A 23,991-nucleotide genomic window follows, 5' to 3' on the forward strand; every position below is an offset into this window, starting at 1 on the left:
GTACATTCAGAGAGTTGTAGAATGATTACCACAATCAATTTTAGAGAATTTGTATACCTATAAAGAAACTCCATACCCATTATCAGTCATCTCCATTCTTCTCAGTCCAGTCAGCCATAGGTGATCACTGTCTACCTTCTGTTTCTAAAGATGCATATATTCTTTTTTTTTGTAGTTTTAAGTTTTTAAATTCCAGTTAGTTAACATGTGATGAATCACTAAATTCTCCTGATGCTAATATTAGACTATATGTTAACCAACTGGAATGTAGAGTCACTCTTAAACTGTAACAGAATACTTTCTGCTTCACAGAGGATGGTGTTTTTCTAGAAACTGATTTGAATCTGCCTTGGATGAAAGTTTGTGATTCCTCATGATGATTCAAATCAGGCTTCCATAATAAGACATTATGATTATTGTGGTTGCTGCTGCTGCTGTTAATGAGTAAGAATCACCTCAGCAGGCTGGCCATTTTAATTCTATCCTAGACTTCTATGTTGAATCTCCTAAAACAAAGCAAACTTTGGTGGATGGCCATTTTTATTCCACTCTACACATGCTTCAATATTGTGTAATAACTTGCTCTCATCATTTGAAGACTGAAAGGAGACATTAGTGGTGATATTTAAGGGATGCTTTAATAACAACATCTCCCACTTTAATCATTAACCCCTCTTCCTCTTTTCCTTGTTTTTAAAAAAGGAAAAGGTCATTGTATTTGTTTCAACTCTTGGTGTCTTAGGGAATAGAGTTTAGAGGCTAATGAGTAGCTTGAGCATGATGTATGCTTTCCAAACTATCTGTATCATCAATCTATTGATTGTAAACTCCATATTAAGGAATTTATGGCATTTCAGTTTTTTCTTATAGGTTAACTTTGAACCATGAATTCAGTAGTCACATGAGAATCTAGTGGAACTTTCCTATCTATCTAAGGTGGCGGAGCAAACCCAGAATTTCTGATGGATGCACTCATTTCAAAATTCAGCACAATGCAATCTTATGTCTCTTCTTTCTTGGATATGTGCCATGAAAATCCATCCAAACATAAGTTCCCAAGTTTATCTTAAGATAAGCTGTCCAAAACAGGTAAAAATTTTCAATATGTAATATGCCTTTTCCTTTTGGTTTTGTACCTGCTTACCATCTCCTGGGTAATACTAGATTCTGATACATATTATAGGCCAGAAAATGGTCTAGGAGTGGTGAATGTACACATAGAAAAAATTTGAAGCTAACTCCTTCACGTGAGGTAATTATAGAGGTTCTAAGTGATGCATGGTCACCTTCATGAAGTCGAGGAAGATGGTTCCTTCTGTTGACAAGGGAGTCTTGGTGGTACTTTCACATTCAGGAATGGAGAGTTATCTGAATCCGCAGAGATGCCTTCATTCCAGTGATCAGCTCCCAATTGATTGATTTTTCCCAATCAATGCCCTAGCATACACATAAGACATGTGCAGAGGCTGTGAATTAAATCAACTTGATAATTAAGGGAACCTGTAGGATTTAATATTAGTTATGTCATCTCTTCAGTTATGAGACACTTGAAACATTAACATTGCATTTCCTTTCTTTAAGCTGTCTGATGAATTTGGAAGCAGCCAGCTCCTGCATCAATCCTCCTACCAATCTTATTCATCCTTGCTTTTAGTAGGCATTTACTTCTAGGTGAGTTCTTGTTAATGTGTCAGTGTGGACTACCAGTGTTTCATTGTTTGATAGAATCATTGCTGATTTCAGACCAAACCAGATTAATAAATTGATTCCAGATTCTTACTGCTTTGAGAGTATGTTACCTGGATATGCTCTCTATATATCCAGTGCAGTTAGTTGCAGACCGCAGAATTTATTGTAATTCATTAAAAATGAATCTGTTTACAATAGAGTAATATATGGCTTAAGGAATTATTGAAGAGACCTGTAGGCAGATTTTAGCCTGGAATGATCTCAAAACTGTTTCAAAATATTGAGTCTTCACAGGGTCTTCTCCTCTGTAATCTAGAACTATTGCTACAAATTTGGGTCATCTGCTATGATCTATATCAGCAGTGTAGATGCTTAACTACAACAAAGTTTAAAATTTGTATCTTTTATGAATATTCCTGATTGGCAGAACTAAAATTACATTTAGAATCGTAGCTTCAAGGACAATTGATAATGTAATTTTTGCAGTCCTTGCATAGACATAGATATATTTGACAGAATGTGGAACATCAAAACATGTAAGTTCATTAAAATGTTTCACAGTGGGGATATTCAACAGAGAAGTCTCAATTATTACAGCAATAAATCAAGTAAACATTATTGTAATCTCTAGCTTACAGATGAGGGAGTACCACACAATGCACTGTAGAAGGACACTTATCCTGCAGACACTGTTGTGATGCATAAAGCCAAATTACTTTTGAGAAAATTGCATGTGCTATAGGACATTTAATTAAATTGACATTATTGAAGATAACAGTAACAGTTTTAATAATTAGACACTTGGAAGGTAACAGGCATGTTTGTAATTCTTTTGTAAACCTTGTCTAAGTAAATATTTACAGCTACCACATGATGAAATTCCTATTATTCTCCCTAATTTTTATATTAGGAAACTGACTCATTGAGAGTTTAGCTAATATTTCCAAGGTCGCACAAGTGGAATTGTATTTGTGGGGACTATATAGAATGAATGATAGAGTAGATGAACTGCTACGATGACCTTAAAAGTGTGGGGCGCCTGGGTGGCTCAGTTGGTTAAGCGGCCGACTTCGACCCAGATCATGATCTCGCAGTCTGTGGGTTCCAGCCCGGCGTCGGGCTCTGTGCTGACAGCACAGAGCCTGGAGCCTGTTTCAGATTCTGTGTCTCCCTCTCTCTGCCCCTCCCCTGTTCATGCTCTGTCTCTCCCTGTCTCAAAAATAAATAAAACGTTTAAAAAAAATTAAAAAAAAATCTGCCTCAGGAAGCCACCGATACATACTAAGTAAATGATGTTGTTGAGTACCATTGTTATATTTCAACTGTTGTCTATATGAAAGCATCTCAAGTTAAAAATGTGATACCCATGGGAGTCATAGGGGTCCATCTTGTATCTTAATGAATAAAAGATAGGATTTTGCCCTAAATATGTCCACAGTGGAGCTCCCAGGAGGTAGTCCTATAAAGAAAAGATAGGTCCTGTCTGTTGAGGAAGGCATTTAATAGGTGATGATATTATTTTAAAGGTTATAGCAATTTTTATGGGTCTGGAAAACAAGGAGTCCTAGAAAACCCAGACAGAGAAGCTTATTCAAATAAGATATCAGAGCAGAAGAATGAGAATTTCAAGGCAGGAGATATCAATAGTTTAGATAGGAAGTAGGCATTTTGACACTTTCATCCATTTGTTGATTTGTTAAATTATAATAAATATTTGAGTAAATGACTACACTACAGTAAGCCCTTCGGTAGGCAATAATGAACAAGTATTCCTTTTGCTAGAAAAATGCTCATAGTCTGTTAATACAGTCAAGAAAAATGAAATTCTAGTATATTGTGAAAACTTCTAACCATATTGATAAGCATACTGTACAGGGAGGCTCATGTGATTCTATATGACTGTAAATTATTGCAATATACGTCCAATTTTATAGATGGCGATAAAAAGGCAATGTGAACATGAGAATTTTAGCACTGGAGATCTACCCTCAGAGAGAGATGTAAGGCATGATGAACACTGCAAAGTTCTGATATTTAAGAATACAAAGGTTTACTCTGACTCAATTCAGAATGATGGAGAATGACTAAATAATATCTATGAGTGAGATAATAAATCGTCAGTCACATAATTTATGATTATGTCTGTGGTTGTTGATGCGGATAACTCAGTGCTCAAACAAAAAGGACAAGAGCCTTGCCAATGAGATACTACATTCATTATCATACAGTTATATGTTATATCTGAGATTACCAATGGAAAAGTTTGGGAGTCTGAGTTTCTTTGGTGAAAGCAATTTTCTGGTTTTAGGTGTAGGGATCTAACTTTAATTCCAAGAGGTGCTTGTCTTCTGAATTGTTAATTTCTGAGAGATGTTATTTTGGAGAGAAATCCCCATAAGTCAAGTGTGGCATTTTGGTGGACTTATTTGGTACTCTTGTGAAAGTAAGTACTTTTGTGAAAAAAATAGCATCCTATTCTTAAATTGTAAGTTTTCTTGTAATGTTTATATTGTAAACTATCTCTCTTCCCCCAGGAATTCGTACAGTGGCTTAATTGGGGGGCATAGCTTTGATCTGAATCCTTGCTCTAATGTGTATTGGCCATATATATTATTTATTTACCATGAATTTCTATGTTTCATTCTTTAAAAGGAGGAGAAAACATACCCAATTGAGGGGATTGTTAAAGTCTTAGAGAGGTAGATTAAATGTTTAACATAGTTTAAAATATATAATATTTACATGAGGAAAGTATTTTTTAATTTCTGGAGGTATGTGATCTACCTAAAGAAAAATACCTCTGACTAAAAAAGAATAGTAATTAAAATTGTTTTTAATGTTTATTTTTTTAGAGAGAGAGAGAGAGAGAGAGGTTGAGCGGGGGCGGGGCAGACCGAGAGGGAGACACAGAATCTGAAGCAGAGAGGGAGACACAGATTCCAAGCTGTCAGCACAGAGCCCGACACCGGGCTTCATTTTCTAATGCTATTAATGCCTTCAGTTACTGGAGAACTTAGGAACTGCAAGATCATGACCTGAGCCAAAGGTGGATGCTTAACTGGCTGAGCCACCCAGGCATCCCTGAAAAGAATAGTAATTAAAAGTACCTCATAAAGTTGTTGTCAGGATTAGATGTTTCAATACAAAGAAAACAATAGATCTGGAGTGTAGGAATTGCTGGAAAATTTTATGTTATCTTCTACCCCTGTCTCTCTTGCTTCTCCCCTTCCTCATTAGCATCTTAATTATTATCAGTAAAGATTTTTAATATGTATGAGTTTCTAATCTTTTAAAACCTTTAAATAAATATTTTATTCCCAATCCCCTGATGATTATGTTTAATTGATTTCATGGAAATGACAAATAGAATCAAAATTTTCTAATGACATTCATTTCTATTAGTAAGAATGAAAAGTTCAGAAATCTGCATGTACTCCTACACACTTACCATCAACCTAAAGCCCATGTCTTTTCAAAATCAAACCACTCCCATTCAAAATCATAATCATCAACCCAATTTTATTACTTCATCCAAATACATTTGAATAAAACTTTTGAATGTACAGAAAATTCTGACACGGTATTCACATTATCAAATTTATTGAGTTCCATGATTGGGAAATTGTAATAGGGGGATGGAAAAAAAAGGGGAAAACACATAACTCGAGTAAAGGAAAGGGAGTTTTGAGAAAGTGTGAATAACAGAAAGCATTTCCAAGCACTTCATTCTTGTAATGCTACTAATGCCTTCAATTACTGGAGAAAAACATAACCTTTTGGACAGTATCCTTAAAGGCTTGCTTTACTTGCTGGTTCCTCAGGGTATATATAAATGGATTCATCATAGGAGCCACAGAGGTATTCAGAATGGCTACTCCTTTGGTCAATGATGCCTTCTGTTTTGCGGAAGGGTTGGCATACATGAATATGCAGCTTCCATAAGAGATGGAAATGACAATCATGTGAGAGGAACACGTAGAAAATGCCTTTTTTCTCTGACTGGCGGAAGGCAGTTTCAGAATTGTTCTCATGATGAACATGTAGGATAGAATTATTAATGCCAAAGTGAAAAGCAGTATGACTATTGCAGAGTAAAAGCCAATCACTTCTAGGAGCCATGTGTCTGAGCAAGATAACTGCAAGAGGGGAAAATAGTCACAAGCAAAGTGATCGATGACATTGGAGCCACAGTAATCTAAGTGGAGAAAAAGAATAACTGGTGGGAAGATATTTAAGAATCCTGCCAGCCAAGCACAAAAGACAAGTAAAATGCAGACTCTTTTGTTCATGATGGTTGCATAATGTAGGGGTTTACAGATGGCTACATAGCGATCATAGGACATGGCAGTGAGAAGATAAAACTCAGTTATACCCATGAAGATGAGGAAAAACAACTGAGCAGTGCAATTATTGTATGAAATAGATTTGTCTCTGGTGATAATTGTGCCCAGAAACCTAGGAATACAGACAGTTGTAAAGGATATTTCTAATACAGAGAAGTTCCTGAGGAAGAAATACATAGGGGTCTGTAGATGGGAATCCACCAAGGTGAGAGTGATGATGGTCAGATTTCCAGTGACACTTAATATATATGTGATAATTAAAAAGAGAAAAATCACAGTCTGGAGCTCTGGGTCATCAGATAGCCCTAGAAGAATGAATTCTTTGGGTACTGTGTGGTTTTTCATCGCTGATCATTTTTCCCCACTTTTGAACAGAGAATGTATGTTCCCCTATAGAAAATAAAAGAGTTAAAAGAAGATTGAGGATAGAATATAAAATCTTAAAATGTCCATGATGATGAATAATCTATGAAAGCCAAAAACACACGTTCCCCTTCAGCAACTGTGTCCAATTTTTACTGGACCTTACATTCAAGTAATAACATGATCTGAAGTTAAAGATTGATCTTTTATTGTTGAGTATACACAATCACAGGCCATGGATTATAAAAAATGTCTTTTGGTAACATTTAAGCAGAAGCTATTTCTTCTAATGTTTCAAGATTAAGCTTGTAACTATTCTCTTTTTTATAAAAACATAAAAATATTCTAATGATTTTTCCTTTACTTCAATATTATAAAAACTAGTCTGGATTATGGATAATCTAAATATAGGATTTGAAATCTTATAGGAGTGATTTAGGCTGCCCTCACATTTTATATTTTGAAGCTACATAGTTGAGGGAACTTTCACAAGATTAAACAACTTGTCACTATAGTAATCATCTCACTTAGAACATACATGTTTATCCATGGGAATGTTTTGTTCACATTCTCTCATAAATCACTTTTTTAATAAAATTTTTTTCTTTTAAGAGAGAGAGACAGACAGAACGGCCAAGTGGGGATGGGCAGAGAGAGAGGGAGACAGATAATCTGAAGCAGGCTCCAGGCTCTGAGCTGTCAGCACAGAGCCCAACATCGGGCTAGGACGCAGAAGCTGTGAGATTATGACCTGAGTCAAAGTGGGAGACTTAACTGACTGAGCCACTCAGGGGCCTCATCTCATAAATTACTTTCTTAAGGGTTTGATTGATGTTATCTCTCTCTTATCATTTGTTTCCTTTTCTGATAAAAGGCCAAACAGCCAAGAAGGTACCCTTCTATTCCTTCTATTACTAAAATAAATAATATCCTGGAAATAGTTTAATTCATATAATGCCTAACATTTTTTTTTTTACAATATTGTCATGGAAGATAAACATGTAGATAATCAAAATAACAGACACCCTTTCCAGTAGGGAATTTTTAAAAAATTTATTATCATTTTTTAATGTTTATTTTTGAGAGACAGAGTACAAGCAGAGGGGGAGGGAAGGGGCAGAGAGAGAGGGAGACACAGAATCTGAGGCAGGCTCCAGGCTCTGAGCTGTCAGCACAGAGTCTGACGCAGGACTCTATCCAAATCATGGACTATGAGATCATGACCTGAGCCCAAGATGGCTGCCTAACTGACTGAGCCACCCATGTGCCCTGGGAATTTTTTTAAAAACCCTACTTTTATAACAGAATATGATTTCAAGTTAGAAAGAAATGGACAATCCAAGATTTATTTCTGTGTTCCTCCTTTAACATTGTATTAATAGTCTCTTGGTAGTAAACAGTTATTTAATTTTTAATATTGAAAAGTTTATAAATCCCCAAACATATACAAATAATATTTTTTGAAGATATTGGTATAAAATTAAGACATCTATATTGAATGAAAAATTTACTTACTCTGGTTCTTCTGGATGATTTAATCTCAAATTTTGTCGTCTGATTTGCTTAAATATTTACGTAATTTCAGAGCTGCTAAATTGAGTTAGCAAAAGACTTGGTTTCTATTGTGCTCTCAAAAGAAGTTTGTTGTTTTAGCTTTTCCAAGTTCTTAAGGATCATAATTCTCTTTGTTGGTAGATTAATTATATGTGACTCACAATATCCTTCATTACTGATACTATGAATTTCTGAAAACATTTTATTCTAGTACAACTCATTCTGGCTTTTCATCTCTTATCAATCTCCATGTACTAATTCAGTTACACCTGGGTTGCTAGTAAAGTACTCTCCCATTTGCCTCTTTTCATATAGTACAACACACTGATTTATTAAATCATTTTTCTTTCTATTCATGTAAACATTTGAAATCAATAATTTGTAATTCTGATTCTACATCCATAAAATCTAAGTAGTATTTTCCCTAGGTTCAGGGACTGCTATATTTTGCTGCAAATGCTTCTTTGAAAAATAGAAAATAAGGAATGTTCCTTTCAATGTATGCCATACAAATGGAACTGGACCTATTTAACTATGTCTTTTTGTTGGCCCAGGGGAATTCATTAAGTCAACTGAGTGCCAAGGAGAAGAATCATTAAAGATACAGGTGAATCATTTTTATAAACATTGATTAAGAAGTATAAAAGCAAATTTATGAGGTAAATAGGCAAATACATAAACAGAGTGATAATGAGTGTGTGGGAGCTGGACTTGGAATTCACCCTTCTGATTATACAAGGAATTCACATTTTCTCCCAGAAACTCTGGACTTTTCCTCAGTAGAATTGGTGTCCTTATATCCTTTGAATTCTGGCAACCCCGAGAAGAATTCTTTAGCAGAATGAAATGTTAGAAAATGCTGCTATGGATTTCTAGTGTGACTTGATTGCCTTCTGAAATGGACAACCTATTAAAGACATGAGAAGATTTATCCCTGTATTGGCCCTTTGAATTTAGGGAAACCCTTCCCAAAGCTCCTGCTAATGTGGCTTTTATTGCCTTTTGACTACTTTCTTTCATTATGTTATTTACTTCCATTAAATCCTTGTTTATATTTGTGCATATGACATCTTTTCATTGTGAGAATATTTATGAACCAGTAAAACAATCAGTCAGTTGAGACTCTTGATTTCGTCTGGATCCATGATCTCAGGGTAAAGAGATCTAAGCCCAGGCTCCGTGATGAGCCTAGAGCCTGCTTGGGATTCTCTCCTTCTACCCTTCTCCCCCACTCATGCTCTATCTCTAAAACAAATGAAAAAAATTATTAAAGACTTTCTCTGAAAACCTTAACTGACATCATATTACTAAATAATTCCAGTGCATATTACTAATTAATTTCAGTGATACATTATCATCCTTTATAGGTAAGTCCCCTCCCACCTCTCAGGATGTCTGACTGGCCTCCTACTTACTGAGCACCACCATTTAATTGAACTATTTTTCTACAAATTAAATCTATAATCTCAGAAGTTTATCAATTGACAGATGATGTTGTATCTCATATATTATTAAGTGTAGCCCAAATAGTTGTAAGAATTTTTCTATGAGAAAAACAAGGGTTTGCATCCATTAGAGAATCCATTGCTACCATTAGAAAGCTCATTAGGAAAACCTTAACTAGAAATGTTATAATTGATTTCATGAAAAATCAAGGAAATAGATTTTTACGTAGTTGTCAAGTGTCCTAATGTAAAATAAAAGAAAAAATGAGCACCAAATGCATTAGAAATATTCAGTTAATTATTTCTTTGTCATTCAAAGTTGTCTAGTTACGATGAAACACACATTTTATTTGAACATTGTTTTGAAAGCTAAATGTCATGTGCATTATTATATAAATAGTATGTGGTTCTGTTGGACAAAATATTTAGTCAGGGCTCTGATTGCTAGGACACTGGAGCCATTCTACATTATTTAAACTTATTCATTATTCAAAAAATATTTATTGAATACCCACTACATGGCAGACACATGTTCTAAATGAGGAGGAATAGTGACTTCCAGTAAATGTTTAACAACTGCCTCTCAGTGAGTAGAGGTGAGGAGCCCATCGGTAGAGTTTATCAATTTTTAAGATGTAAAGTCTTGCACCCTGGCAGGTGATGTGGCCTTTCTGAATGCAGAATTGAGGAGACACAAGCACAGTTGGCTGTTGGGAAGTGTAAAGGCAGGTCCCAGCACAGCACTGCTGAAACACATCACTGTGTCTACAAAGTGGGCAGAGATCCCTGCTTTCATGGGGTGAGGGGTATAAGACAGACAATAAGCAATGGACACAATTGACTAGTACATTATATGGTCTTTTGTAAATTAATGTTTTGTAAAGGAAGAGAAAATTTAAAAATCTTGGAAGTGGGGAGCCACTAAATTTCAAGTAGTGTCATTGGGGTGGGCCTTATTGAGGGGAAATGTGGATGCCTGGCCTATCCCATGCAGATATCTGGGAGGGGAGTATGTCAGGGTTAAGAAACATTTAGTGTAAATGTAGTAAGGCCGTAGGAGGAAAATAATGTTCTTTGCAAAGAAAGATTTATTTGTTTCTTCTTTTCAGTAGTTTTAAATGTATTTAGTATTCTTGTGCTAATGCTCTGGATAGAACCTCTAGTAGAGTAATGAATAAAAGCAGTGAGAGTGGGTATGTAACTTATTTTTGTTAAAATTACTTTTTTTTTTTTTTTTGGTATGAGCATGTGTGTGTGCATGAGAGAGAGAGAGAGAGAGAAAGAGAGAGAGAGAGAGAGAGAGAGAGAGAGAGAATCTTAAGCAGGCTCCACGCTCAGAGTGGAGCCCGATGTGGGGCTCAATCCCACAACCTAAATCAAGAGTTGCATGTTCAACTGACTGAGCCACCCAGGCACCCTTAAAATGATTTTTCTATTAACAAAGTATATTATGAAACAAATAAGGTTTTGCATCTTTCGCACTTAAATGAATTGTATGTGTAAGCTTTCATATCAAAACAGCCACAAAAGGTATGAGAAACTTATAACTTAACTGATTTTCAAAAAGAGCTGTTTAACATCAAGCATTTAAATACACTACTGAAACACAGTATATGTACTCGATCTGTATCTAGGAATATTTATTTCTTTAGGCTTTTAAAAGAGCTGATATGGTGTATATGGTAATTATGGAGTTCCAAAAATAGGGGCTGCTTCAAGTTTTTCCTAAGTAAGTGTATATTTATAATTGTGTTTTCAATTAATTATGGCACAGAAAAGTTAAACTCAGTACTTGAGAAATACTTTTAGAGTTCTCAAAAAATTGTTATTTTTTTAATTGCACTTTTTTCGCATAGTTACTAACCATGCTATAAAATGGAGAGGATAGTCTCTATAACATTCTAATAAGACTAAGTTATATTTATGATACTTATATAGTAAATTAAAAGAATGTTAAACATGACAATATTTTCTGAATTCTTTGAAAGAGTGTTTCCTGGTAAAATCCTAAAACAATTTTAACTCATTGATCTTGGGTCTCTCTTTGCATTTCTTTGATTTTCTTAGTATGATTTTGAAAGAATTGGTATTTAAAAATATTTATAAGAAATGAGGCCAGTCTCATGGTTACAGAGTGGGAAGACTGCTCAAAGGAAGGGAAATGCATGAAAGATGGATTGGTATTTAAATAGAAAAAAATGTATATATATATGTCTCCTCAGTAAACTGCTGGTAATAAAAGTTTAATTAAGAAAAAATAACTCCAGTGAGGCTGTGTAGATATTAATAAACTTTGGAAGGGCCCTACTTTTGTTTAATTGCTCATCATGTGCCTTTAATTATAATAACACTTTTATTTCTTCATTTTTTTTGAGAAAGATACAATCTTTTTTGCCCTGTCCATGAAGGCTTGCTTGACTTGTTGATTCCTTAGGCTGTAAATAAAGGGGTTCAGCATGGGGGCCACTGAGGTGTTTAGCACAGCAACTCCCTTGCTCAGAGACACTCTGTCTTTTGCTGATGGATTAATGTACATGAAAATGCAGCTGCCATAGGAGATGGAGATGACGATCATGTGGGAAGAACAGGTGGAAAAGGCCTTTGTCCTCTGACTAGCAGAAGGAATCCTCAAAATTGTTCTGATGATATATATATAGGACAGAACTATTAACGCCAAAGTGAACATTAGAGTAAACACAGCGCAGGAAAAACCCACTATCTCTAGGAATTTTGTGTCTGAACAAGAAAGGTGTAGTAAGGGGAAATAATCACAGGTAAAATGGTCTATAACATTGGACTTACAGTAATCAAGTTGTATGAACAGCATAAGTGACGGGAATATGATTAAGAATGAAGCCAGCCATGAAGCAAAGACAAGGAGTATGCAGACTCTGTGATTCATGATGGTCGTGTAATGCAGAGGTTTGCAGATGGCAATGTAACGGTCATAAGACATGGCGGCCAAAAGGTAAAATTCAGTGACTCCCAAGAGAATGAAAAAAAATAACTGAATCATACAATCACTAAAGGAAATGGTTTTATCTCCTGTAATCATGGTGCCCAGGAACTTGGGTATGCTGACAGTTGTGAATGAAACCTCTAATAAGGAGAAGTTTCTGAGGAAGAAATACATGGGGGTCTGGAGGTGGGAATCCAGCAGGGTAAGGGTGATAATGGTCAGGTTTCCAGTGATGCTGAGCATGTAGGTGATGAGCAGAGAGACAAAGATCACCACCTGAAGCTGTGGGTCATCTGACAATCCCAGGAGGATAAACTCTGTTATTTCTGTGTGGTTTCTCATATTTTTCTTCTCTTGTATAATCTAGAGTAGAAAACACAAATAGAAGGATTAAAGAAAAGACGGTTACACAGATAGATAGTGCTGAAATTTGTCTCTGCCAAGAAACAAATTTAATTTAATATAGAGGTCTTTAAGACAACTTAATAAAAATAGATAAAATGTTTTAAAGTAAGGTTTTACTACATACCACACTCTGTGTTTTACATAGGATGATTTTTCTTAAAGTCCTTATTTCACAGATTGGAAACTGAATCTAAAAAGAGTTTTAAAAATCTTGTCAAAATCATATTCCTGAATGAGAAAACAGGGATTTTAACCTAGGTTTTCCTGATAACTGGAATAGAAGTGCTACCTGTTGACTTTTTAAAAACACTTCCCTGAAGGGTTTTCTTCCCATCGGGAAACTCCTTGTCCTTTTTCAAACCCCAATAAATGTGACTCATTTCCTAATTTCTGTCACCTAATTCCCTGTATTATTACTTACTAGTGTAACGTAGAAAAGATGATGTGTTGGGAGAAAGGTCACTCAAATGTGAATGCACCAAAATTTGAAAGTCATTGAAGTTCAATTTTTAACAATGTTACAAAATTCCTATGTTTTCACTCCGGTTCACATTCTTTTGCAGCCTCCAACTCCTCATCTGAAGCCAGAGGTAATGAATTCTTTGACATGATATCCTCAGATTTTAGAGAGTACAGAGTGGAGAGAAGGCAGGATAGAAATTTAGTAGGTTGGATCCACATAGTCACAGACTAAAGAAACCGAACTGTATGAATACTAAAATTATCTTTTACAGAACTTTCTTCCTTCAGAGTTTCTTCTATTTAAATGTTGTTAGTATTATCTCTCTATATATGAATTCTGCTTTCTATTCCATATTATACTGTTTATATTTTTCATTTTATCTACATGAGCATTTATCTACATGAGCATTTCCTTTTATCTACATGAGTTATAGAAGCTTTATTTTGTCAATGCCTTGGAGTAATCTATGAAACAGCACATAAAACCTCCTTATTTTCTTTTCCTAAATAATTAATCATAATAATAGTAATAATAACAATGCATTTTAAAGTGAAGCTAAATTTTCTTCAGTAAATCAAACCAGTCTATTATATCCCGCATTGTGTTCATTGTCATTAAATAGTAAAGTATTCAATTCAGTGTCCTGCGATAAGTTTTATAATAGAATATTTAGTTTCAAGATATAGGATTGTTGATTTTTGGTATATAATGCATCATAATACTGTGAAATTTCTTCCTTGTTTTTTCTTATGTGCCTGAGTTCTCTTTCCACTCACTTTACTGTTTAGCAAAAAATATTGCTGTTGATAATTTAAGGCAAATTCCAACTGAGATGGATAGTGGTAATGCTACTAGGAAAGCATGTGAGATTCACAGGAAATGAACATTTCTTTTGCTATTTCTCAGGGACTGAAGAAAACAGGCTAACGAGCACTTACAAGAGAAGCAAACATCACAATGACATATTTTGTAAACAAATGAATGGTGATTCAAGTGTATGATGGATATTTCAATCGTAAAAGTCATTGTTCTCAATGAATAATCCTCTGTAATTAACAGCTGTGTGTACAGTCTTTGATCTATAAATTATTTCTGTGATATGTATGGTAGAGTTATGAAAAATATACCCAAGGTTCCAAGACATCATTTCAAGCTTTCCTTCCTAGCTTCTCATCCATGTTTCTTTTACCCAGCTACATGTAACTTTTGTCCAAAGCTTTGTATTCCCCTTTGTTCCTTTCTTTTCAATGGATGAATTTGGCTCTGTCATAGATACGTCATTGTTGAATCAAGTGTGTCATTCATTGAAAGTGGAAATTAACCTATTCTATAAACAGCTACTTGTTATCGTGTTAAATAGCTGGAAATTACTTTAAGGACACTACCATTCTATATAAATTTTGGGAAAAAAAACCCACAATAGTATTCCTCAAATTGTCCAGTTTAAAGAAACGACAATTTTTAAAGGCCTTTGAAAGATTAAGAGATTGTTTTTCTTTATTTTTGTAATATTTAGGAGATTAAATTCCACAATATAATTGGAAACTAACTTTATCATTATGCACTATCTGTGCTGAATTCTCTCTTCTTAAGTTAAAACTCCTTAAAGTTGTGACACATATATTCAAGGCAATTTGCACCCACAAGGTTAGTACAGTTTTCTAACTCTCTATCTTTCTCTCACTTGACACTGTTGGTGTTAGGTGTACATGTTGGGCCAATTTGTCAGAGAAAAGAACAAAATATTGGTTTAATGTGGTATCTTGAGTAACAGTTGGGTTTTGTAACAACCACTATTTTTTTTTTCCTGGAATGATTTTTTTCCATTCCTGTGTTTGTTGACATCTAATGTCATGCAAAAGCTTCATCGTTACTGAACACAAAAAATCTCATAAGAAGAACCTATTTAATGATTTTCAGATTATGACTTTAGTAATGCCTCAGAATATTCCTCAAATTAATTCAGAATCCTGTTTCCCTGAGTCCTCTGGGAAAAAAAAGAGCTTTCTTTTCTCCTAATTCTATAGAAAGGGAAAGTTTGAATCCCAAGTAAGATCAAAGCACCAACCAGTATGAATAGAATAATGAAGGAAAAATCCTTAAGTTTTCATAGAGATGTTCTACTTATAACCTGAATGTCTTAGTTTGTTAGCTATTTATATATATTTGAGGATAATTTTTAACTTAAAAAAGGAAATGAATTCTTTTTTTTTTTAATTTTTTTTCAACGTTTATTTATTTTTGGGACAGAGAGAGACAGAGCATGAACGGGGGAGGGACAGAGAGAGAGGGAGACACAGAATCGGAAACAGGCTCCAGGCTCTGAGCCATCAGCCCAGAGCCCGACGCGGGGCTCGAACTCACGGACCGCGAGATCGTGACCTGGCTGAAGTCGGACGCTTAACCGACTGCGCCACCCAGGCGCCCCAAGGAAATGAATTCTTAAAAAATGTATGGCATCGGAACTTAATATTTATTTATAATGAACGGTATTACTGGGGCAACTTGTGGGCTTTGCATTCAAAGAGAAATGGATCAATAATGCAACTCAGTCACATTATAGTATTGTGACTTTGAACAAGTTACTTAACATGAGTTGTAGTTTCCTTAATTTTAATAAATGCCAATAGTATCTCACAGAATAATTGTGAAGCCCAATTTAAAATTTTTTTTTTTCAACGTTTATTTATTTTTGGGACAGAGAGAGAGAGAGACAGAGCATGAACGGGGGAGGGGCAGAGAGAGAGGGAGACACAGAATCGGAAACAGGCTCCAGGCTCTGAGCCATCAGCCCAGAGCCCGACGCGGGGCTCGAACTCACGGACCGCGAGATCGTGACCTGGCTGAAGTCGGACGCTTAACCGACTGCGCCACCCAGGCGCCCCTGTGAAGCCCAATTTAAATGAAAAGTAAAATTATACAAAATATACAAAATTTTAATAAAATGTACTCCCAGACAGTGGTTACTATTATCTTTATTTTCCCCAAAATAAAATCAGTAACATATTTGGGGAATATTGCCCCATTGTAAAATACCAAAAACCATGTTAGAGCGCCCTCATTTAAGAGACAATGAAAAGTTTTAGGCTCTTATCTCATTTACTCAATATGATAATCTTATGTTCCTTTGAAGAATCTGACAATGAAACAGCTTAAGTAACATAAACAAGATCAGACACTTGTTCATGGTAGAATTGGAATTCCTAACTCTTTCTGCCTGAAACTGGAGCATGTACTACTTATTAAACCTGTATTCAATAAGGAAAATCAAATTCAGAGAATAATTTTCAGAAAATTAATAAAAGAATATATTATTATGACAAACAAGAAATGTAACATCCTCATTGTTCATTATCCTTGATAAATACAGATGACATAACAGCCCCAAATTATTCTATGGATTTTGATGAAAACTTAAGTATTAATGAATTGATGCGAACCAAAGGAAATTTTTCATTGTCCTCACTTTACAATCTTACCTTTGTCATACAAATGCACCACATCAACTGGCCGAAATGATTTTTTAAGAAAGCGTATTAACAACTATTTCAGTTTTAGGTCAAGAGATTCAGTAGTTTTAAAATCAATCTTTCTCAATATATTGGAATTACTTTATAGCTAATAATCTTACACATTTCCCATTGTAGCCATGGGAGCAAAATTAGTGAAGAGAAGCTAGGTTTGGAGTTACTTTGGGCCTTTCTGGACAAGGATTCTATATGGATTTTCACCTGCATAAGGCACATGTTTTATCATGTATGTCCATGTCTCCCAGCAAATACTCCAGGGAATCACACGTGCCAACAAAGGCCTAGAGGAAAATACACTAAGGATTATACAAATGTTACCAACATTTGTACCACTATTGGAATAGGAAACTTTTGAGATAATGCCCAAAGAGATAGGATGGGCATAAGAAATAAGCCAGAAGCATATGGAATATTTTGCATACTATCTAAATAAGAAAATGTATAATGTACAAAGCTTTTGGAGAGGTTTCCTGAATTTCCTAAATCAGAATTTCTCTGAAAAAATATGCTCCCACTACTTTTCTTGCTGGGTGAAATGCTGAGACAACTTAATGTTACATGAAAACATTACATTTTTATCATATACTAAAATGTCTTCATAAAAGTGGCTCTCCAAGTGAGTATCAAATTTATTCAGAAATAATAATTTATTTTTAATAATTAATAATTTAATAATTATTCAGAAAAAATATAGAACAATAAAAATTATAGAGCAATAAAAAGAGTGGGATATAGTTCAGTGCTTACTGGGTTCCCATTGAAAGGCATGAAAAAAGTATGGATTTAAATATTCATTGAACTCTTCAACCTTTTCAAAAAATCACTTGAAGTTACTCTCCCGTAATAGTGATTAATTCTTACTATTAAGAGTTCTTAATTCTTGAGAAGGATCTACTATCCAGAAGGTCTCTTTCCATTTGAAAGATGTGCAGTGTTTAATCCAGTAATTAATAGAAGCATAAAATCCAGGAACTTGGCACGATTTTACAATTCGGATATCTTTCAGTCTCATTTTAGAAACGACAAAAATAAAAGTCTGTTGACTCAAGCACTATTTCTTTCGTTGAACAAATATCTATCAAGGACCTGATATCTTTAAATAGGATTCAAGATTTTACCTAGTTACACTGTAGAGTGTCCTTTTTTTGCCGAATAAATATTTATTTGAAGAAAATACTGTATGGACCAAATCTTTGAAGGCTTGCTTCACTTGCTGGTTTCTCAGAGTATAAATGATGGGGTGCAGCAAGGGGGCAACAGAGGTATTGAGAATAGCTACTCCCTTGATCAATGATGCCCTTTCTTTTGCAGAGGGATTAGCGTACATGAATATACAGCTTCCATAAGAGATGGAGATGACAATCATATGAGAGGAACATGTGGAGAAAGCCTTTTTTCTCTGACTGGCAGATGGGATTCTCAAAATAGTTCTGATAATATACATGTAAGATAAAATCACCAATGCCAGAGTGAATCGTAAAGCAACCAACGCAAAGTAAAAACCGATGACTTCTAGAAACCATGTATCTGAACAAGACAGTCGTAAAAGGGGAAAATAGTCACATGCAAAGTGATCAGTGACATTGGAAGCACAGTAATCCAGCTGGAGCAGAAGCATGAGGGGTGGGAAAATGGTCAGGAACCCTCCCAGCCACGCACAGAGCACAAGCCAGGTGCAGAGTTTCCTGTTCATGATGGCGGTGTAATGCAGAGGCTTGCAGATGGCAACGTAGCGGTCATAGGACATGGCAGTGAGAATGTAAAATTCTGTCACCCCCATGAAAATAAGGAAAAAGAGTTGGGCTGCACAATTGTTAAAGGAAATAGTCTTATCCCTGGTGATAATTGCTCCTAGAAATCTAGGAATACAGACAGTTGTAAATGAGATTTCTAAGAAAGAGAAGTTTCGGAGGAAGAAATACATTGGTGTCTGTAGATGAGGGTCCACCAAGGTTAGAGTGATGATAGTCAGGTTTCCAGCGACACTTAATATGTATGTGATAAATAAGAAGAGGAAAATCACAATCTGAAGGTCAGGATCATCAGAAAGGCCAAGCAGGACAAACTCTGTGATCACTGTGTGGTTCATTTCTCCTCTCTGTTTCTCCTTTTTCTTCTCTTAAAGATATTTAGGTGGCAAGAGTATTAAAGGGAGGAGATGAAAAGTATAATTCATGATGATCAATATCACCATCATTGATATAATTCTAAAATATATTCTATAATCCAGGTATGATATTTTCTATTGAACTCTCTTGTTTGCATTTGGTTTTCATACACATTTGTGAGTTCTGCTTTATTTACTAGTTTTCTTATTTGAAATGGAGCAGGGGAAGTTTGGAAATCTTCATACAGTAACTCACATCATTGAGAGGTGATAAATGATATCAGTGCTCCTTGCTTTGTCCAATTTATGCAAATCATTACATTTTTGTTAAAAATTTTAAATATGAATTTTCTTTCTTTTCTGTTATGTATTTATTAGATATACCACCTCTTAAAAATGGAAATGAATGCCCTTAATTCCATCACAAGGTAAAAGTGAAATTTAGAAGACTAAAATAACAACCATTATACTTTTTATGATATAAGAAATGAATTAATGACTTTCTTAGCATAAGTTATTTAATTATTAATTTTGAGATGTTAATATTTTGGGAGATAGCTGTCAAGGTAATAGGGAATGTTGTATACATATTATATAGTAGTATATTATGTATGTTTTCTATGAGAGTAAATAGCCTATTATATAACAAATAGAGAACATATTCACTTACTTATTGGTTAGTCTTGTAATTTCATCAAAATCATCAATGTTTGACATCTTCTGCTATATGCCAGTAATGTGTATATTGAACTTTTTTTTTTGAGCTTAAAGGGACATACAGTATTTATCTAGTTTTTATTTTACATGGAAGCACAAATCGGGAAAGTAGTTAATTGCTTCAGATCTTAAAGCTCTGTCTCTGAGATTGTTACCCAATGCATTTTCCATTTGAACATCCTTTTTCTTAGATATTAGCTTTATGAAAAAATGTTTGATTCTTTTGTAATTCTGCCCCACACTTATCTTTTACATGAGACCATTGATCTATAAGTATATTTCAGAAAAATATAGGAAAATGTCTTTTATTCGTACTAACTAATTAACCTATTCAGTTAATTCTCAGCTGTGCTGGATATGCTATGCTGTAGATTTTGTTTCCCCAAATTATGACAGTTACCTCCTTTAAATTTTAAACAAATTTGTGCTGTGAAGAGTAGAATGCACCTCATTGCTTCTCTGTCAGACTGTAGCAAAGTTCACTAAAATCAAATTTGATTTGCTTTGTCTCCATTTTATGATGGCTCAAAGGAAATACTTCAGGATATAAAAATGGAATGTCAGAAACCTTAAAACAATGTAGAAATAATATGACAATCCTCTTCAATAATGTTGATATAAAAACTTAAGAAAGCAATAATTAGAGAACTGAGTGGGATATAGCATCATATATGGTGATGCTGAGGACAGATTCTTAAGATTGACTTCCCTCTAGTTTCACTTATAGCTCAAATTTTCCAAGTCTACTCGTTTTTGACCTCAAAAGAGGGTTTTATTCATTGATCTCCTGGGAACAAGGCCAAGTCCAGGTCAGATCTGTGCTATATGGGAGACCATGAGGGATTTCTGGAAGCCTTGCATTTCTCAGTAGCCTTTTAGCTCTTCTCTATGGTGAATCTCCCTTGAGAATGGTTATGTTCACCTTCGTATCCCACAGAGAACCTGAAATGTTGTCTTCTATAAAATAATTACTTCCATTAATCACAATTACCTAATATTTTGTGAGTAATAAAAACAGTTGTGAAACTGACTTTCTTACAAAAATAAAATTGAGAATCTAATTTATATTTAAGCTTCTGGAAATACAAAGTTTTTAACATATACCCTTTTTGTTATTGTTTATCCTTAGGCTCTGTTAGTGGTGAGGCACTGAGAACTAAGGCCATTTCATAATTCTAAATTAAATAATAACTATTAAAATGCACAGATTATGTTCACATTTTAATGTTAATTACATAGGTTAATTTAATCCTGAGTACATATAGCAATATTTACTTATAATACCAATTTGCCCATCTTATTTTTCATCTTAGCCTTTACGTTTATTTATCACTTATCATACCTTTAATATTCTAATGAGAAATATCACCAAGTAGTAATGTTTTGTTTATTTGAAATTCTGGGTAGTGAATTATTGTTGATTATTTTCTTTATTGTTGTTTTTATGTTTCTCTAATATTTGGTAATAAAACTTTTATTATTTCTATAATTGTATAAACATATAATATTATATAATAACTAGTTAAAATTAAATAAGTGTCATATATCTAAATAAAATAACAAGACATATATTTAACATAAAAAATATGATAGTTTGTATAATCAGATAATGGTAGAGTTACCATTGCAGAAGTAAATCACAGCTAGAATGCATGTTTATTTGGGAATTAGTTACTGAAAGAGCGGAGTTAGAGTGTGGAAAAAAATGGAAGAAAAAGGTAGGCATAACTCAAATTTATGAGTGTGTATTTAACCTAGTAATGGAGCACTCAGTAAAGAAGCCTTCTTGGCAGATGTGTCTCTGTATCATATAGAGTGATACCCTTGTTCATTTCGTTTATTTTTTTCAGCTTTATTAAGGCACAGTTGACACATAACACTGTGTAAGTTTAAAGTGTACTATGTGTTGACTTTATACGGTTGTATATTGTGAAATGATTACTATGGTGGAGTTACCTAACAGATCTATCACTTATATATTTACCATTTCTTTTTTGTGGTGAGAACATTTAAGGTTTACTCAGCAACTTTCAAGTATATAATATCTTATAGATCAATTTTGTTGCAATAATGAAATGATATTATGTTTTTATCCTAAAAGCCCAACTAATAGGCAACAAGAAAATCTATTATTATTCATGGAGGGCAATGTGCAGTCATGCTTCACTTCATTGCAAGCTCATCTTCATGACTTCCGCTAGTTGCTAGTTAGATTTAGAGGCTTAATCCAGGTTTAGGTTTGGGTTCTTCATTTGCAAGAGTAATCTAGAGATGGTATTTAAACTTTAACAGGAAATACTTGTTCAATTGTCTTACTATTATTTTTTTATTCTTAGCAGCCATTGTTGATCAATGTTTGGGCCCATTAATTCATTATGTACTGCAAGATGGTTCTGTTCTTAATCTGTCATTTTCTTTGCTCATTCATTGGTACAGTTTATACTGAAAAGCCCAGATGAATGCCTATTTTATTTCTATTGCATAGTCAGAGTTGGTTCTCTAGTATCTTTTTCAGCCAGTGAGAAAACTCTTCCTTTTGGGCAGTACACTTTTCCTCTTTGATTGCTTCCTTCCCATCTTGGATGACAAGTGTTCCCAGGCTCATGCTATACTTTTCTGTATGAGAACTGGACTGAGTCATTTCTCTAAAGAGTCCCTCTTCCATTGATTAGGAAATGGTAAATCAAGTTAAGAATCTGGACACTAGCTGTGATAATTACTATGAGTTCAATCATCCTTTCTAGGTATTTTCAGTGGACAGGACCAGCAAACACTTTTTTTTTTTTTTCAAATAAAAGGTCTATGAGTGCAGTTTATTTTTATTTTCTTTAATTTTTTAAAATGTTTATTTGTCCATTTTTGAGAGAGAGGGACAGAGAGTACAAGTTGGAGAGGGACAGAGAGAAAGAGACACAGAATCTGAAGCAGGCTCCAGTCTCTGAGCTATCAGCACATGGGACTCAAACTCATGAACTGCGAGATCATGATCTGAGCTGAAGTTGGACACTTAACTGAAACACACAGGCACATTTATTAGTGCAATATAAGTGTATCATTCAAACTTAGGACTACAATATTTTTAAGAACCCCCTTTTATCTTTTATAACTTTATATTTCCTTTATCTCATGATTAGAGTCCTGGCTATGAATAGCATTAGATAAAATTGTAATATCATGTTAATCTTCATTTGCTTTTCCTCACATTGCACATACAGCATTATTAGAATAACAGTGATAGCCTACCATCCACAATATTATTCCTACCTAGGGACAACTTCAGATATTTTAAGCTATTCTTTTTGTCCCTGGATTAAATCCCACTTGGATATATGGTCCAATTACAGCATTTAAAATATCTTGGAATAATTTGGCTTCATGTGGTTATCTCACCAACTAAAAATGCACTTAATTACATTTATTCTAGGTAAGTGTTAATGGCTTATGCTACTAAGATACACATTTTATTCCATTCCTTTTATCACAATTAATATTGACTTGCCTTCTAAGGATTCCTGAGACAGATTCACTGAGCCATTTGAAACTGAAATTAAAAAATAATACTGAACATTGGCTAAATAAGAAGACTAGAAAGCATCTTCAGGGCTTTTGTTCTTAAAATGTGTCGATATCCTGGCCTTCTGAAAAGTGTACCATCAAGTAAATATGTAGTGACCTTCTGATAAACTAGTTAATGATATTCATGTTCAAGGTAAGAAAATGACTCTATTTAAAAACATACATGAGTTTCAAAGTCCCAAAGAACATCCCTTTGACAGCCTGAGAGAGGACCTTTTGAACGGTTCCACTTCATTTCAGTTGTTTTAAATTAAAAAAAAAAAAAAAGACTTTCTGTTGTGCTGGGTGATGCATTAATTTTGAAAGTGTACGTTTTTTCATCATCTTGTGTATCTATTCACTGATCTCTCCTTTAGAGTTAAAGCGCATTGAAAGTCATTAGAAAAATATGTTCAGAGACTATCTCCAAAGTAATTTGCTTTATTGTATCTATTACCCTGTTTCTTTTTCTTTTATGGAATTGTTCAGTAAAGTAGTTGCTCACATTCAACCTAATATGTTAGAGAAAGAAAAAGAATGTAATTCAGTGTAATGGGCAACATCCTGCTCAGCTTCCTAATTACACTAAAATGCACTTCTGGCACTGCTCATTCACTCTTGACAAATTAATGAGAGTTCATGTGACACTTTCTCTGCCTGCATGAAACAAAATCTCCACAGTTGATCCCACTGAGTGGTTGGTAGAATTGTTTTATTGGAATTTGCTTTTATTCTTCCTTATAATAATTTTTGATGACTGTTTCCCAAAATCAATCGAATATTTTATATTTCTTCATTTCAATAAAGTTAAGCTGACTCAGTTTTGTTGAAATTCATACAATTATAATTATAAACAGTTGG

General features: G+C 34.3%; 3 protein-coding genes across 5 annotated transcripts in view; all 3 read right to left on the bottom strand.

Annotated features, from left to right (window-relative positions):
- Positions 1 to 5,188: 5,188 nt before the first annotated feature.
- LOC147579107 (olfactory receptor 6C3-like) lies at positions 5,189 to 7,364 on the bottom strand. Its single transcript, XM_086713155.1, has one exon. The coding sequence runs from the start codon at positions 6,375 to 6,377 to the stop codon at positions 5,439 to 5,441; it is 939 nt and encodes a 312-aa protein (XP_086569281.1). The 5' UTR covers positions 6,378 to 7,364; the 3' UTR covers positions 5,189 to 5,438.
- A 69-nt stretch (positions 7,365 to 7,433) lies between these two features.
- LOC112863862 (olfactory receptor 6C1) overlaps positions 7,434 to 23,991 on the bottom strand; it is a 174,536-nt gene continuing 157,978 nt past the window's right edge. For all 3 annotated transcript variants that reach the window (XM_086713152.1, XM_086713154.1, XM_086713153.1), the window contains one exon: positions 7,434 to 12,716. In XM_086713152.1, coding sequence (XP_086569278.1) covers positions 11,748 to 12,716 — 969 coding nt within the window. In that variant the 3' untranslated portion in view covers positions 7,434 to 11,747. The remainder of the gene's footprint in view (positions 12,717 to 23,991) is intronic.
- LOC112863736 (olfactory receptor 6C3) lies at positions 17,866 to 18,985 on the bottom strand. The gene has a single exon (XM_025926877.2). It carries the CDS (start codon positions 18,838 to 18,840, stop codon positions 17,866 to 17,868), a length of 975 nt encoding a protein of 324 aa, XP_025782662.2. The 5' UTR covers positions 18,841 to 18,985.

Source organism: Puma concolor, chromosome B4, assembly GCF_028749965.1.
Source record: "Puma concolor isolate L17-30 chromosome B4, mPumCon1.1.hap2, whole genome shotgun sequence".
Taxonomy (NCBI): Eukaryota; Metazoa; Chordata; class Mammalia; order Carnivora; family Felidae; genus Puma; species Puma concolor.